Source organism: Sitophilus oryzae, unplaced genomic scaffold (genome assembly GCF_002938485.1).
Source record: "Sitophilus oryzae breed Bouriz unplaced genomic scaffold, Soryzae_2.0 scaffold_907_pilon_pilon, whole genome shotgun sequence".
Classification (NCBI taxonomy): domain Eukaryota; kingdom Metazoa; phylum Arthropoda; class Insecta; order Coleoptera; family Curculionidae; genus Sitophilus; species Sitophilus oryzae.
The window spans coordinates 959,989-978,805 of record NW_022147536.1 but is presented as its reverse complement, the minus strand read 5'-3'; the positions used below and the strand labels follow the sequence as shown (position 1 = coordinate 978,805).

Sequence of the window (18,817 nt, the reverse complement as noted above, 5' to 3'; positions counted from 1 at the left end):
CTTCTAGTCTTTTAGTGACCGATATCAGCTCTTTCCGATCTCTTGCTAAGATAACTAAATCATCTGCAAAGGCTAAGCATTGGTGTCTTTTTGTATACAGAAGGCCTTCTCTGTTGATTCCCGCTTCTTTTATAACTTTTTTTAATACTAGGTACACTAAATCCGTCCCTGATTATACATTTTAACATTGAAAATGTTTCTGTTATCCTATATAAGGGAGCCCAAATCGAATTAAAATGCTACATTTGCCACATCACACCTTCATTTCATGCTAGAATGTAGACACAACAGTACACTATTACAAAGTGTCTATATAGATATTTATATTATGTGTATACGTCACATTTTTACAAGGTGTGTACTATAGACACAACTATGACACGAAGTATCACACATACATATGACTTATACATTGTATGTCTCATATACCGACGTCAGATTTCATCATTTTAATAATTATTTGTTACGTTACAAAAAACTCTTTAGAATCTTGAGTGCATACAACTAGTAAACACTGTATCACACAATTCTATCAATATAAACTTTATGCTAGAACTAGATAAACATTTAGGTTCACTTTAACATATGTTGTTTCTCATGTGTCTCCCTTGTAGAAACGTAATTTCATTTGGACGTGCTATATGGGATACTAAGCATGAATATTTCACAATCTAAATATAAGTTGTAATTACATATTAAGCATGAATATTTCATCAACTAAGATTAAGAAAGGACCATACACACTACACTTAGCTACATTCCTAATGTAATATCATTTCAAATCACATATTTATAACTCTATTCTAAAACATTGGATAACCCTAATAAAAGTATCCATAATTCATAGTCTTCTGATGTAATATTAAGTTAATTGTTTTAAACTTTTTTCTATTTTTTAATTGATTTTATATGTTGATTCAGTAATTAATTTAATATTGAAAAAATACCCTTGTAATTGCTACACAAAAAATTTTCATTAATTGAAAATTCCACTATATTGTGTTTTTATAGATTTTTATAGCGCCATAATATAAAATTTAATATTAAGGTAGGTAATATAGAACTATCTACGAGATGAGTAATTTAAAAAAGTATGTACTTTTGATTTTATTAGTGTTTATTAAATATAATTATGGACAAGTAAGTGGTAAGTAATGCGTATTTTTTATTGTGGAAATAGAAAATTGTAAATTGAATAATATTATTTGGGAAAGAAATATCTGATGATGAGATATACTGAAAAAAAAGTATACATTTTTTTTTATTAAGAAATTGTGCGAGTTTTTGTTTAATTCATCAAAATGTATTATTTATGATTAAATTTAATCAACAAGAAGTCTAATTTTATAGTTTCAATTTTTTTCTTGTAGGTACCTTGGGTTTAAGCCGGTCCTACACGATGCTTCCAACGTTGGTTCCAATATTGGAATCAATGTTGGACGCATCATTTGTTCATAAAATATTCCGAATATAGCCTAATATGTAATCGGCTATACATATTTATTTACTTAACTATTATTATTGTTTAAATATATAATTTGCTTGGGTTATTTTTTACTGCATTGTGCCATTGCATCCAGTTAATAAATACATTAATACCTCGAATATAAAAAAATAAATTCAAAAACATTAAAAAATTTATCAAAAACACGTTGATCTGCACGAAATGAAGCTTGCCAATCACTATCTTTGTCTTCCAATGAAATAAAATCCACGTTGGAGTCAATTTCTGAAGACGATACCGAAAATCCTAAAACCCAATTAGATGCTTCTAGTCTCCTTAAACAATTCAAAAGTCTAGAAATGGGTTTTATGGCGGTATTTTGGACGTTTTAAATAGATTAGATGCGGTTAAAAAGCTTCAAATGGTGGATATTGATCTACAACTTGCTGTAGATTTATATAGCTCATTGAAAAAATATTATTTTCTGAAATTATAAATCTAGATAATACTAAATCATTTGAGGAATATGAAAGAAGGACCATAGAATTGTTCGATGAGAAAGAATATGCGGCAGATAAAAAGGGAAAAGTGAAACGGAAAAGGCAATTTAATGAAACCAGTGATAATGAAACTTTATTTAACGCTAGGGGCGATTTTAGGATAAATGTATTTAATGTTATTATTGATAAATTAATCCTTAAAATTTCCTACAGGAAAAATGCCTACAATGACTTTTCAACCAAATTTGGCTTCTTTAGTGTGATTTATCTACTTTAAGTATTGACGACATTACCGATAAGTCCAGACATTTAATAACCTGGATATAATTTGGATAACAGGTTATTAAACCTGTTATCCAAATGATTTAGATGAGTCAATGCCTAATGAATTAATACATTTTCGTGAATTTATAAAATGCATTAAGTCAGCAAAACCATCTGCTAGAGAGCTTCTTAAAGTAATTTATGAAAAAAAAAACGCTCAAGACCTGTTTCCAAATACTTTCATAGCATTAAGAATCCTCACATGTACTTTTATTACTAACTGTCCTGCTGAATGCTCGTTTTCTGCATTGAAACGTATTAAAACTTATTTACGGTCCACTATGGAAACAGAACGTCTAAATCATTTGGCAGTTTTACATATTGAGTCCGACCTTTTAAAAACTATCAATTACGATGAAGTAATTGATAATTTTGCGAACAAAAAAGTACGTAGAAAACTTTTATAGGTATAAAAGCAAACCTTATAGTTTTGTTGTTCGTTTGTTGTCATTTTATATGAATATTTTAATATTTATTTTTTTTTCTGTGTTGATCTGTTCTGTCGGTCTATTCTGCTGTTGGTTCTGTATTCAAATAAATGTTTTTTATATCCGTAATTTTTTTAACTAAAAAAAATGTTAAGGGGCGGCAATTTTTTTTGGCCTGGGGCGGCAACTTCGTTAAGTCCGGCCCTGCACATAGTGTGGGACCGACTTTATTGATATACGTTGTATAAATAAAAAATTATCTGTCTTCTCTTGTAAAACACCTCAGAAGTATTAGGGATTAATTTTTATTATTAAATTATTTTTTTTACAGACGAGGAATACGCATCTATGCCAGACCTGTTCTATCATGACAATTTTGATAAATGCATGTTGTTAAAAGAAAAGGCATTCTATTGTTCCTTAACTTACCAATTGAAACCTTTAAACGAAACTAGTCCTCCAGATGTGTGGAAAATTATACAGGTATATAGTTGATGTTTGATGCTTTTGATGTAACAGGGTGGGTCAAATTCGACGCTTTTAAATGGAGACACCCTTTTCTATAGGAGATAGACGAAAACTAATATCGGTGTCTGGAGCTCAATTTTCTTCAAAAACATGATGGTGAAAACCGCACATCAATATCTGTTACCGTTTCGGAGTTACGGGGTGTTTTTCAAAAATGTGCATTTTTAACAAATCGCTGTAACTTTCTTGCTATGGAAAATTTTGTATTTCTATGAAAACATTACCAAAGCACCTTTTTACGCAGAATTTAATGGTTTAAGTATAATTTTTTTAAAATTAATAATTTAAGAGTTATCAACAGGAAAATTGATTTTTTATTTGGGCACCCTCTATATTTTTAATTAACTGAAAAGAATTTAAAATTACCTTTCCAAAAATATAGCACACTTGATATTTTGTTATAATCCCCTTCGAAATACAGAATTTTTAAAAGTTTGCCACTTTTAACTAGTAGGCTTTGGACCCCTTATTGATGATGTGCCCTTAATGGAACTGGAAAACATATTTCTCCAGCAAGACGAGGCACCGTCTCTGAACGCTGAAGTTATTATTTTAAAGATTTAGTTAATTTGGCATTTTAAAAATTTAAAGAATAATTGAATAGCTAACCAAGATTCCAGCCGTTGGCCGTCGAGGACGCCTGACTTAGTGCCCACGGATCTATAATCCTATGGATATATTTGCGGAAAAATAAATGTTCCTTATTCTTCGGTATAATCTAGACAAGAATTAGAAATACTTAGCAGTTATGAGAGGGTATCTTTCACCCTCATGGAGTTAATGAATTCCGCGAGAAATGTTCAAAAACTACCCCGTCTGTCCATAACAGAAGACGGTCGATATGTCGAACGCCTGTAGCAAAATCTGATGTCTTGGTTTGCTATTTATTTTTATTGTTATTAGATATAGTTTAAATGTGTTGATGTTGGTTAAAAAACCAAAATGTACCAATTCCTATTAAAATAGAGGGCAATACCTTAGAACAGGTCTACAAGTTCAAATATTTGGGGTCCTGGATAGTTAACACCTTGAACAACGACGTGAAAATAAAAACCAGAATAGATCAAGCGAGAAATGCATTTTTAAAAATGAAGAACGTCTTCCAGAACCCCAGATTGGACCTAGAGTTGAGAACTAGGCTCGTTAAGTATTATGTTTGGTCAATCCTATTATACGGAGCAGAAACATGGACACTGAAAGTTCAAGAGATGAATCGCCTCGAATCGTTCGAAACATGGATATATCGAAGAATGCTTAAAATTCCATGGACAGCCCATATCACCATATCACAAAAACCGAAGTCTACAACAGAATAGACAGAGAGAGAGAATTGCTCAATATAATAAAAATAAGAAAAACATCATACTTAGGGCATATATTAAGAAATGAAAAATACCACGTCTTACAATTGATAGTTAAGGGTAAGATTGAAGGAAAGAGAGGTCTCGGCAGGAAGAAACTATCTTGGTTGAGAAACATCAGAAACTGTACTTACCTAACTTTTGAAGAACTTATAAGGAAAGCCGAGAAGATTTTGCCAATGTGATCGCCAACCTCCACGAAACAGACGGCAGGTAAAGAAGAAGAAGATGTTGGTTAAATATATTTAAAATTGTTTGGTTTGGTTTGGTTGGATAAAATTCTGCATCTCTCACAGCAAATATTATTTCCGTTTTAATTGATGCTCACAGCTAGAATTTTTTTGCATTACAGCCGGTGCCGTTCAAAGCCTACTTATTTAAAGCGGGCGAATTTTTATATATTCTATATCTCGAAGAAGAATCGAGCAAAATATCAAGTGTGTTATATTTTTGGAAAGGTAATTTTAAATTCTTTTCAATAAATTAAAAATATACAGGGTGTCCCATATAAAAAATCAAATTTTCTGTTGATAATTCTTAAATTATGAATTTTAAAAAAATTATACTTAAACCATTAAATTCTACGTAAAAAGGTGCTTTGGAAATGTTTTCATAAAAATACAAAATTTTTCATTGCAAAAAAGTTACAGCGATTTGTTAAAAATGCATATTTTTGAACTCCGAAACGGTAACAGATATCGATATGCGGTTTTCACCATCATGTTTTTGACAAAAATTGAGCTCCAGACACCGATATTAGTTTTCGTCTATCTCCTATAGAAAAGGGTGTTTCCATTTAAAAGCGTCGAATTTGACCCACCCTGTACATAACAACAACAGAAGAAGAGAAGTAGAAGGAAGTAGAAGTTTTCATTAACCATTATCTCTGTTAATATTGTCATAATCATCATCATCATCATCCTCAGCTTATTCAACCATTTGCAATTAGGGTGTAGTGTCCTTCACATATTTAGATAATCTCTTTGTAATTGGGCCCATAGTTGTCTATTGTTGGCTATGCGGGCCCAAGTTATCCCTGGTAACTTCCTAATAGCATGGTCCCATCTCAGGTTTGGTCTTCCCCTAGGTCTCTTAATTCCTCTTGGGTATCATGCTGTAATTTTTGTAGTCCATCTGTTGTCCATCCTTCTTGTCAGATGTCCAGCCCATTGCCATTTGAAGAATTTGATTCTGTTGATGACAACTATTACCTGGATCTTTTTTCATCTCAACTCTATTCTTTTACTGTCTTTCTTGGTTATTCCCAGCATATTTCGTTTCATTGAGCGTTGTGCGATCTGCAGTTTTCTTATAATGTCTGTTTTAAGAATCCAGGTTTCGCATAGGTCATGACTGATAGTACCATAGACTTAAAATAAAATATAGACTACACTATTTACATCTCAACGCGGACAGACAATATTTTTTGTACACATGTTTACTTCTGGGTACAGTCGACCGAGCCTTCCTATAGGTATAATATTATCAATATTTTTTTTCTTGTTATACACATATATTGAGATATTAATACTACAGTTTAATAAAGTAGGTTTTAATATTCCAGAGATGTATTAAATAGTCCTTATACTACTAAATTATAAGTCGGATACTGTTTAAAAAGGATAAGTCCTTTACAATATGACAACACCGATTAGAGGCGAGGGAGCCTATTCATTCATTTATTACCTTGTAGTACGTGTCGCACGTGTGCGGTAAAGCTTTGTTGCCGCTATCTCCCCGGCTGTATTAACGCATTTTCTTAGCTTGTAGTGCTTAAGTGTTTATTTTATTGACTTTTTCTGTTCAAGAACTATAAAATATGGTTCGCCAGTGCCAAATTTGCAAGAAATTTGACTTAAATAATCCATTTAAGTCTTGAAACGACTTTTGACCGGTAGGCAACTCTCAATTTACCCATTGGGAGTCAGTGGCGTTGTTGTAGAAAGGCGCTTATTTAGATAATATTTTAGTAAAATGTAAAATCTGAATTTTTTCTCTTACATTACATTATTTACTTACTTACATTGTAACAAAATCATAATTATAACCCTGTTAATAATTAATAATGTTTTTATTAAAAATATATTCCGGTTTATTCTAAAATGATCTTCAGAATCTAAAATAACATACAAGAATTTTAAAATGATATTACATTATGAAACAATATTTTTTAATATACCGGGTCGTCTCAAAAGTTATCTCAGAGTTTATTTTATTTTCTCAGATAAAAAAACAGATTTGTATGTTAGTAGGTATATGACATAAATTAGGATTTATTGACGTATTCAATTGTTTTTGGTCTCTTCCTGTTTCACCGAAATGATTACATCTTTTGATTTTTAAAGGCACCCTCGGAATATTGTTTTTTTATTCGATAAAAAATGATACTCTGAATAGAATGACATCATATGTCAACTTTTGACATTGTCGCTTAAAAACAAATCCTATTTTAAATTTCAATCCAGGGTGCCATAGTGTTGTTAGAAACACTAAGTTTTAATCAAGGAGCCTTGGAAAAATAGTTTTGATCGTCTAATGGGTTTCGTGTCTTGTCTAGGCCGGTTAAAAGATGTACAAATCGTATTTTTAATCATACATATGTCAATTTTTTCAAATGGAACAAGGGACTCATTAGCATATTTGGAAAAAGCATTTTTTTATGAATATATTGATACCACACACTTGGTATTTCGAGTCAAATTGTCGTTATGAACCGCGTGTTTCAATTACAATTAAACCATATGCGAGAATGTCAAAAGTTGACATATGATGTGTCATTCTATTCAGAGTGTCATTTTCTATTGAATAAAGTAGAAATATACCAAGGGTGCCGTTTAAAAATTAAAAGTTATAGTCATTTCCGGTGAAACAGGAAGTGACCAAAAACAATTGAATGCGTCAATCAATCCTAATTTATGTCATGTACTAACATACTAAATCTTGTTCTTTTATTTGAAAATATAAATTATTATTATGGGGATGAGCCACTTTTGGGACGCACCCGGTATAATAAAGACAGTACCGAGTTAAATAAATGTAGTTTTCATTTTATCCACTTCCTATCACCTTCCTTGCTTTAATGGAACAGATTTATGTTTTCTCTAATTTACATAAGACATCACTTAACCAGAAAAAAAATTACAACAATCATATTTTTTTTCTCTCCCTGTCGCCGATTCTATTATATTTGTGGAATAGATCCTGTTTTGATTAATATTAGGGGTTGTAAATGTTTGACTAAAATTAATAATTTATTATTCATTTCAAAAATTACGTAATTTCGATTATAAAATTTCTTCTATAACGTGTATTTTATTATTTATATCCTTTTTGGACTCTAAGACGTTTTTTCTAAACTTTTATTTAAAAAACCTGTCCTAAATCTTAATAAAATATAAAAAAGTTTAAATACGATATATTTTTAATTTAATTATAGCTTCATTAAAATAAAAAAATTACCCGGCTATGATACGGAGAGTTCAGGTGTACTTGAGAAACGAAAGACAGTGTTGTGTTTCTCGGTAGAGTCGTCAGGGAACGACCGTTACGACAGAGACAACCTATCTATCGCTCGTGTCGCACTCGTTATAACCTAAAACAATAACACAACAATAACAAGACAGTGTCTGACCGCATGTTCCAGCTATTTATGAATGAGATGCTCAGTCTATATTTTATTTTAAGTCTATGGATAGTACACATTGGTCGAATGTTTTCTTCTTTAGATAAAGTGGCATTCTAGATTTGAACATGATTTTTATATATATTTTAATACCGTACGATCGAAAAAAAAACGGCGTCTTCTTCATTTCAGCCATCACTGACGCCGTTTCTTTCAATCATACGGTATATTTTTTCTTTATAGAAAGTCAGCAACGTTTCTACAAACTACAGGCATGACAAGTTGAGGCATAGCATATGTGTACCACATTCATGCCCTAATGTGTCCAAAGCGTCAGATGATGATCCAAAGTTATGGAAAGGTATCCAGGCTTGTTATGATAGTAAGTTTTCAGCTCGAGGACTAAAGGGTGAAGTGACACAAATGAGTTGCGATACGCAGGATTCCAAATATCCAATTGATTGGCTTGATATAACATATGGGTAAATCATCTTAGTTAAACTAGAATTTGACACACCGGGTGTTTTTCAAAAATGGCTCAACCATATAACTTTTTTATTTTTTTTTCAGTTAAAAAAAATATATATTTGATATATTGGTATATGACATAAATTAGGATTGACTGACGTGTTCAACTGTTTTCGGTCACTTTTTGTTTCACCGGAAATGACTAAAACTTTTGATTTTTAAATGGCACCCTTCGTATTTTTTACTTTATTCGAAAGAAAATGACACTCTGAATAGAATGACATATGATAAGTCAACATTTGACATTTTCACTTAAAAAAAATATTATTTTAAATTTATATCTAAAATGCTATGACTATGTTAAAAACACGAATTTTTATTCAAGAATTTTTGGAAAAATAGCTTTGATCATATAAAAGACACGAAAAACATTAGACTTGTTACCCGTTAAAAGATGACCAAATCGTATTTTTAATCATATCTCAATTTTTTCAAAGGGTGGATCATGGGCATATTTGGAAAAGCATTGTTTTACGAATAATTTGGTACCACAAACTTGGTATTTCGAGTCAAATTGTCGTTAGGAACCGCATGTTACAATTTCAAATAAATCATATTCAAAAATATCAAAAATTGACAATGATATATCGTTCTATTCAGTGTCATTTTCTATCGAATATAGTAAAAAAATACCGAGGATGTCATTTCAAAATCAAAATTTGTAGTCATTTTCGGTGAAACAGGAAGTCACCGAAAACAATAAAAGACACCTTAATCAAATCTGATTTATGTCATATACCAACGTATCAGATATATTGTTTTTTTATCTGAAAAAATGAAAAAGTTATTGGAGTGAGCCACTTTTGAAAAAACACGTATACATATATTTATTATTTATTTATAACACCATATACTAAGAAACTTTTTACTATGGACGCATGCTTTGCAATTTTACTATCTCCAGCAAATAATCAAACTTCAGGTCATCTTCTGGTTTGAATTATTTGCTGAAAATATTAATGATTAATAATTCTAATGAATTTTATTCTTTTAACAGCTGCTAAGCTGAAAAAATTTGCTAAATAGTCCACATATATCTTCTAAGTATAAACAGTTCAGGTATTATTCTACACATGTTAATTATAATTTCATATTTGATTTATGAATCAAGACTACATAAAATTTTTGTAACAAGCTAAAGTACTGATTATTTAAAACATTCATTAAAGAACTTGCACAAGAATTTACACAGGGTGAAATAAGTGAAAATATTTTCAGGGCTAGTAGATCTCGCCAAAACATATTTTCTCTTTACCCTTTTTCAAATAAGTCCAAAATAACCGAGATATTTTACTTTGAAATTCTCCAATAAGAAATATATTTTGGTTTGGAAAATTTTCAAAAAATTCCAAATTTTCCAAAAAAAAAGTTTTGCGAAAAAAACCTTATAACCGTGTTTCTGGGTTCGAAATATACAACCCGTAAAAATATTTGCACTTATTTAAAGACTCACCCTGTATAAATTTAAATTTTAGTGTAGTTTTGGGTGTTTATGTGGTTATTGTACTCTATGCTACATTTCGTGAGGGCGTGGCACGCTACGACTCTAAAGAAGTATACGATAAACTGATGGAAACTCCCAAAGGAAAGTTGCTGTCTGCTTTTTCCATTACTAAAAACTGGATAAGATTGAAGACAGTAAATAGTAATAAAGAAACGGAAAAGTTACGATCCATACAAGTGATAAGGTAAAAACATTTTTTTTATTATAAAAAACAATAAAGAACATTTTGGATAACTATAATCCAATAATCCACAGTATCCATATTCGCGCTATGTTATAGGTTAGGTTAGGTTATATTGTGGTTACGTGGAGGGGTGTCTCACGTGGGTAAAAAATGTACGTGTACTGCCAAAATATAATTTTACTGCCAAGCGACTGCCGATGACTGCGAAGAAGACTGTCAGATTGCCCATGTCTGTCATATGATTATACTCGACTGCCGTAAGACGAACTACTGCCGTAGAAAACGTTATTATTGAAAACATAGACCATATTTAGGTCATAAAATCAAGCTGGGTAAAGAGAACCAAAATACGGAGATCAAACGCAGGATCCATTTGGCATTGGTAGCATTTGGAAATATGAGCGATATTTTCAAGGATAAAAAGGTGCCCATCAATCTAAAGAAAAAGGCTTACGACAGCTGCATTCTCCCTGTGCTTACGTATGGCTTAGAGACTATGGCAATTACCCGAAAAATAGCAGAACAACTTCGAGTAGCACAAAGAGCCATGGAAACAATCATGTTGGGAGTCACCATTAGGGAAAAAATACGGAACACCCACATACGTCAAAAAACAAAATTAATAGATGTTGTTAAAAGAGTGGCAAGTCTGAAGTGGCAATGGATAGGACATGTGGCAAGACAGGATCCAGACCGATGGGCCCAAAAAGTCATCCTGTGAAAAAAGTGTGGACCGACCAAAAAAGAGATGGGTCGATGACGTCAGAGCAGTGACAGGAAGACAATGGATAAGATTGGCTAAAGATTGCGAAGCATGGAAAACGCTAGAAGAGGCCTATATCCAACACTCGATGGAACTAGGCCGAGAAAGAAGAAGAAGAAGAAGCCGTAAGACCGATGTTAACCACTTCCGGCACTTGCCAAGAAAATGTACTTGTTATTCCAACAAGGAGACATTCCTCGTGTTACGTTATTTAATATGAACGAGAATGTCTGTCTTAGTTCATTTAGTTCCACATAGTTTGTATACATAGAAACATATGTATATATTGTATATTGTTATCATTGTGTCTATGATTTGCGGTTTGTATTTCGTTTAATATTTTGTCAATAAAAGATGGTGGAGGATGGATTTTTATTAATGTATTTTTTATTTGGTTTATATCTCTCTTTAGCGAATTGTCCTCTGAACATATTATGGGCGTCCAGACCTGAGGAGTTGAGTGCGAGACGAGCGCGAGACATTCCAAATTTACGGTGTTTTTCAAAGGATGGAGGGGTCTCGCAAGAGCCTCGCGACCGTTTCGTAGCCTCGAGATATTACCTCTGATATTATAGTGCATATTGAAATGGAGACTTTCAGGAAGAAGATCAGCTGAAATTAATCCATTTATATAAAGAAAAACCAATATTATGCGATCCAAAAGATAAAGAATATTAAAAAAAACACGATGCGTGAGTAGATATGTGAATAAAACTTGGGAAAAATGTAAAAAAATTATTTCTCTACTGGCAACATACAGGAAGGAGATTATTATAGGAAGATTAATTATTATTTAATCTTGTTACTTAGTAAATTAAATATACAGGGTGAGCCAACCATAAAGTTCATTATTTTATTTGTTTTGAGAATTATTAAAAAGTGTTTTAGAATTATTAAAAAAATAGAAAAACTGTAGAGAAGGTTAAGATACACATTTTAAATTATTATAGAGTATACAGGGTGGTTCAAAATAGTGTTACGGATATAACATGGTTTTCTAAATGTAATACATTATTTTTTTTTATTTTTAGATTCTGCGTAAAATTTTATAACTTTTTTTATATATAATGCGAGGTATAATGTTAAATACCTAAAACTAATAGTTTTTGTAATATTTCAATTTGCTTAAACAAAAAATGTTAGATTTCAGAGTCGTAAAAAATTGTCATTAATGCTATTGTTTCTGAAGTTGGAGTGCTAAAATTTGTTAGTTAGTTTAATTTAATAGTTTTATTTAAGTTAGTTTAATTTGATAAATTTATAGAGTCGAAGAAAGAGATATAGGTAAAGATATTTTAGTTTGATGCTACAGTGTGCTCAACATATATTTATGAATATCGACTATTTAAAATAGAATTTGTAAATTCTATTAATAGAATTTACAAATTTTGCGTCACTGGCACTTTTTACCACCGAAATCTAATATTTCTTTAAACAAATTGAATTATTACAAAATCGATTATTTTAGATATGTATATAATATGATATGCAAAAAAAGTTACCGAATTGCACGTAGAATCTAATAAAATAAAAAATAGGGTATTCCTATTAAAACATACCGCGTGTGAGTGAGTCATAGTGTTATTTTTTCTCGAATAAAGTAAGAAAATACCGAGGGTCCCATTTAAAAATCACATGTTGTAGTTATTTCCGGTGAAACCGGAAGTGGCCGAAAACAATTGAATATGTCAATCAATCCTAATTTATGTTATATACTAGCATACCAAATCTCGTTTTTTTATCTGAAAAAATAAAAAAGTTATAGGGGGTGAGCCACTTTTGAGACGCACCCGGTATATCCGTAACACTTTTAGAAGTACCCTGTATACTCTACAGTAATTTTCAAATGTGCTTTTTAACCTTTCCTATAACATTTCTATTTAACATTTTGTTCTAAAAAACGAATTTTGTAAAAGGCGTTGTGTCTCGAAACAAATGAAAGGTAAAAGGGGAAAAAATCGACGATGAATAAAATACGACAAACCAAATATCATGTCAAAGATATAAAAATTTATTACTTATGCGTTATTATTTGCTGCAGGTTTTTTATCGGACATGTTTACACAAACCGGTCACCTTTCACTATGATCCAACTCGCTTGCCTCGCTCTTGTCTCGCTCTTGTCTTGCTCTCGTCTCGCACTCGACTCCTCAGGTCTGGACGCACCATTATGTTTGCCCTATCATATAAACTTTTATTAACACCTTTTTTGTACTTATACTGTGATTAGATGTGACATTTAAGTATCTGTATTTGTAGGTTTTCTGTAAACATATAAAATTAGTGAAATTACGAATAATATAACGAATTAAAATGCGTAATTATTGTCTTGTTATATTAGTTTTCACTTTCGGGATCTTTAAAAAATTGTTTCTTCTTGATTTATTTGTAGGGTTAGCACTAAGAGTAGTCCAGTGGCCTCCCATCTATGTGTTAGGACGATTGACATTCAGTGCCTATTTAATACACTTGTGGATACATTTGGTCAGACTAGGTATGGCAAGATATCCAACGTACGCTAGTATTACCACCCTGGTAAGTTCTTATCACTATGAATAATTAATACATAAAATTACTAAAATTTAAAACCACTTTTATAAACATTGGGGTGTCCGTTATTTAGAAAGTTGATCATTTCTCTCACGACGCCCTCTCAATTTTTATTTGATTGTCTAAAAAAATAACAGACCATTGTAAACCCTTAATATTCACAATTAACCTTGCCCCAAAGACGATTCATTTCCCATTAAAATTACATGAGAATTTGACAATTTTGGCAAATATTTTTTTTCTAGCCGGACCAGCCGGACCATTCAACTCTCCAACTTTTTTTTAAGAGTTTACCCAGTGGTTAACTTTAACCGTGAATAACGTTTGAAAGAATTGGTTTATCGAAAAATTGCAAGAGACCTTTTTTGTAGAGCGGTCAATTCTGTACAGAATATGCCATGGTGCCGTGGCTGCGAGAGAACAAGGTTGATACATATGTCTTTGGGGCAAGGTTTATTGTGAATATTAAGGGTTTACCACGGTCTGTCATTTTTTTAGACAATAAACTAAAAATTTAGAGGGCGTCACCGGCGCCGTCGTGGGAGAAATAATGATCAACTTTGTAAATAACGGACACCCTAATAAACATATATGAAGTATATTATATTTTCTAAAATATATTTGCATGTTATTAAAACAAGAAATTATACAGGGTGTCCCAGAAATAAGTGCAAGTATTTTAACTGGTAATACAGTTCAACCCCAGACATGCCTATGAAATAATTTTGAAAATTCGAAATTTTTTGAAAAATTTTTTGGAATTTTTTTTAGTTTTTAATATATATATATTTTTTATTAGTTTTATATATTTTTTAGTATTATATATAAACCATAATTTCTTGATAATATAGCAACATAGATAGTAGATTAAATTTACAAGAAAGAAAATCCAGAAAACATTCACTGGTTCTCAAAATCATTTTTCTTTTAAATTTTCAAAGTAAAATAACTCCGTTATTTTCGACTTATTTGAAAAACGATAAAGAGAAAATATGTTTCTTTTATCGAGATCTACCACCCCTTAAAATACTTGCACTTATTTCTGGGACACCCTGTCTTGAACTAATCTTGTTATTCAACGGTTTTGAACAGTATTCTATTTTATGCTATGGTGCATTATAGCACAGTATGATTTTTTTATTTTTTGAATGATATTTTTAATCTCGAGACACTTCCCATACAGCACATCAAATCACATTTACGATGTGTTTACATTATTAAACGTAGACACAGGGTGACACAATTTCCCCGATGTAAATATGCTACGTTTACACATTGTAGTTCAACACGTATGCACAAAGGTTTAAGGTTTTAAACGTCCGCCTCACAATGTAGCCACAGTATAGCATTTACGTCTACACAAAGTAAGGGATACACAGTGTGCCGTAGGATTCACAGTGCTTGTGTATTACGTTTAAACTCACTTTACACATTGCAGTTGTGACTACCGTGTGTATACGTATGTATTTTGCTTCGTATATACATCTTGTGTTAGATAAAACTACTTCTTATGAATGAATTTAGGAAATAATACAAGTTAATTTTTCGTTCTTTTTAAGAAATATTTATTCAATGATACCAATTATATCTTTTTAGAACGAAAATTAGGAAGGCAAAACTTTGTATTTTCCAAAAGTATCTCGATTGGAAGTTCAAGAGAAGTAGCCTTAAAATTGTTCCATTTTTGTTTTGTATTAAATGTACCACATTTCTTCCATAAAATGGATTAAGTGGTTAAAAAATAAAATTCTTATATTTCTTTATATCATGAAACGCAATATCGCTAATAACACAATAATAATAATTATTTACACTGCAGAAACTAGAAGTAAGAAAACACTGTAAATGAACAGAATTTGTATAAAATGTATTAAAAATATAAGTACCTAGTATAACAACATACTAAAATAGTAAACACTGGTATATCGCCACGATTTGGTGGACCTCGTTTAGTCATTTTTTTCTCCTCTTTTCCCTTCAAGCAGTTCGTTTGTTAGCATACTCATTCAACGAGCACTCTGTTGGACTTTGTTGTATTTTATTTCCAGACTAACAATCTCACCCTTAAATTTTATATGAAACGGATTATTGAATATTAAACATATATGTATATTGATCCATCAATAACTTACCGAATATCAGAGTAAGAAGTTCCTTGAAGTGTTTAAATCTTTCTTTCTCTGGTCCATTTAGATTTTTATTATTTGAAATTAAAAAAAAAATTATATTGCAGAGCTAACCTCTTTATCATTATACGAGAATATTTGGAGTTTTCATTCATTGGAGTCAAAATTTGGTAAATTGTGTATCGAGTAAGGGAAGAGTCGCTGCTATAATATTAATAATACTCTTAGGAAGGTATAACAAGGTAATTAAAAACTTGTGCTTACCTTAAAATCTCTTTTAAAATACACACAAACAGAACATTTTTATATAGAGCTTCCGAATGATAAAACAATAATGGCTGCTAACACATACCACTCCTAGAAAGGACAAAGGAGATATACACATAAGATACACTTGGTCGGTGTGTCTACGCTGAGGCTATCCGCGCGTGCGCTCACCTTCATTTCATGCTAGAATGTAGACACAACAGTAAACTATAACAAATTGTCTATATAGATATTTATATTATGTGTATACGTCACATTTTTACAAGGTGTGTACTATAGGCACAACTATGATACGAAGTATCACACATACATATGACTTATGCCCGGACCCCATTGTTTTTCCATTTAATTACATGTATTGCGTACACACTAGGCAACACGCCACGCCATCCGATGCTATAACACGCCAGGACACGTGTGATGGTCGATTCGTCGGTCCCAGATCTCACCGACGTGTGTTACGGCGTGTTGTTCTCCGCTTGCCTCTCTAGTCCCGCAGCTATCTACTTTTGTAGTTGATGTAGGGATGCCCCAAAAATAAAATAAATCAATATTTTGAATCGATTCAACATCGGATATAACAAGATAGATCCAGAAAAAAGCGGCAACAAAAGATTGATCCCCAAAAGATTGATTTAATAATATCGATATTCGATTCTGAATATATTGGTGTACTGGTATTATGATTATAATCTAATATCGGTATGGGTATCGATACTTCTAGTATTTTCGTAATAAAAATTCGTGTTAACACGAGTTAACAGGTGTTACCTAATGTGTACACCCATTCCCACGTCGCAACACGTGGGATAGCGTGGCATCGCGTGGCATCACGTCGGGTGTTGGCTAATGGGGACCCAGCTTTATACATTGTATGTCTTATATACCGACGTCAGATTTCATCATTTTAATAATTATTTGTTACGTTACAAAAAACTCTTTAGAATCTTGAGTGCACACGGTATACAACTAGTAAACACTGTATCACGCAATTCTATCAATATAAACCTGCGTGTATCTCATATGTATATGTTAAAACTAGATGAACACTTAGGTTCACTTTAACATATTTTGTTCCTCATGTGTCTCCCTTGTAGAAACGTACTTTCATTTGGACGTGCTGTATGGGTTATATTTAATTTAAACATATAATTTTTTAATGGAACACAAATTTGCCTTTGAATCAATACTCTAGTTCAAAAAATAAAACCCTTCCTACTGAAAATATACACGATATTGTATAATATTTAATATTTATTTACTCCATAACATTTATACTATTCCCTATAGTTGATCGTCTCTGTCGGTGATATAGCATTGGCATACATGTTAGCTACCATCTTGGCGCTCTTGGTTGAATTTCCTGTATCACAAATCCTGAAGCAACTTTTTTCCATTGAAAAAGTGGAACAGACAACTGAAAAAGACGAGTAAAAATTATATGATTTTTCTTTTAAATAAATGTTCTGTAGAAATTATTATAAAATGCCTTTTATTTCCAACTCAACGTTGTGTTTAGTGGTGAGCAAATGCAAGACCAACTTTGGTGTCGATCTTGCAGTCTAAGACCACGGCCACATACACACAGAAAGCAGGGCCGGCGGAAGGGAAATATTGATACCGGGTGAATACCCTCCCTGGCGCCCCCCCCATAGTTAACATGTTAACATAACAACTAAGCATATTTATGCTACTTTAACAATAAAATTTCATTTAAAGGTACTTCAAAGTTCTTCTCTTCGTTCAATCTTAGTCCGCGGTTGTTGTTTTTACTATACCGGGTGCATCTTGAAAGTGACTCACCCCTATAACTCTTTTATTTTTTTAAATAAAAAACGAAATTTGGTATGTTAGTATATGACATAAATTAGGATCGATTGACGTATAATTGTTTTTGGTCACTTCCTGTTTCAACGAAAAACTATTGATTTTTAAATGGCACCGTCGGCGTCGCGTCGGTATATTTCTGGTTTATTCGATAGAAAATGACACTCTGAGTAGAATGACATATCATATGTCAACTTTTGATATTTTTGCTCAAAAAATCGTATTTTAAATTTCAATCTAGAGTGCCATGGCTGTGTTAAAAACACTAATTTTTAAACAAGGAGCCTGGGAAAAATAGATTTGATCGTCTAATGTTTTTCGTGTCTTGTCCTGGTCGGTTAACAAATGCCCAAATCGTATTTTTAATCATATGCCAATTTTTTCAAATGTAACAAGTGGCTCATTTGCATATTTGGAAAAAGAATTTTTTACGAATTATTTTTGTAATGAACCGTGTTACAATGTTACAATTTCAAATAAACCATATGCGAAAATGTCAAAAGTTGACACATGATGTCATTCTATTCAGATTGTCATTTTCTATCGCATAAAGTAGAAATATACCGAGGTTGACATTTAAAAATCAAAAGTTTTATTAATTTCCGGTGAAAGAGGAAGTGATCAAAAACAATTGAATACGCCAATTAATCCTAATTTATGTCGTATACTAACATACCAAATCTCGTTTTTTCATCTGAAAAAATAAACAAGTTATAGGAGTGAGTCAGTTTTGAGACGCACCCGATATATAAATGATAAGTACATATAAGTGATCTTTGAAAACATTACTATTTAGTTGCAAGCAATTGGCATTATTTTTCTATAAGAATTTAAGAAAAAATTATTTTCTTTTTCACAATC

At 31.7% G+C, this 18,817-nt stretch overlaps 1 protein-coding gene across 1 annotated transcript in view; it reads left to right on the top strand.

Moving 5' to 3' along the window:
- The window catches only part of LOC115890654, a 37,585-nt gene extending 20,031 nt beyond the window's left edge, over nucleotides 1-17,554 (top strand). Inside the window, exons 2-6 of the mRNA XM_030910951.1 lie at nucleotides 3,028-3,179; nucleotides 8,451-8,689; nucleotides 10,211-10,423; nucleotides 13,579-13,721; nucleotides 17,420-17,554. Coding sequence (XP_030766811.1) covers nucleotides 3,028-3,179; nucleotides 8,451-8,689; nucleotides 10,211-10,423; nucleotides 13,579-13,708 — 734 coding nt within the window. The 3' untranslated portion in view covers nucleotides 13,709-13,721; nucleotides 17,420-17,554. The remainder of the gene's footprint in view (nucleotides 1-3,027; nucleotides 3,180-8,450; nucleotides 8,690-10,210; nucleotides 10,424-13,578; nucleotides 13,722-17,419) is intronic.
- The last annotated feature ends 1,263 nt before the right edge of the window (nucleotides 17,555-18,817 follow it).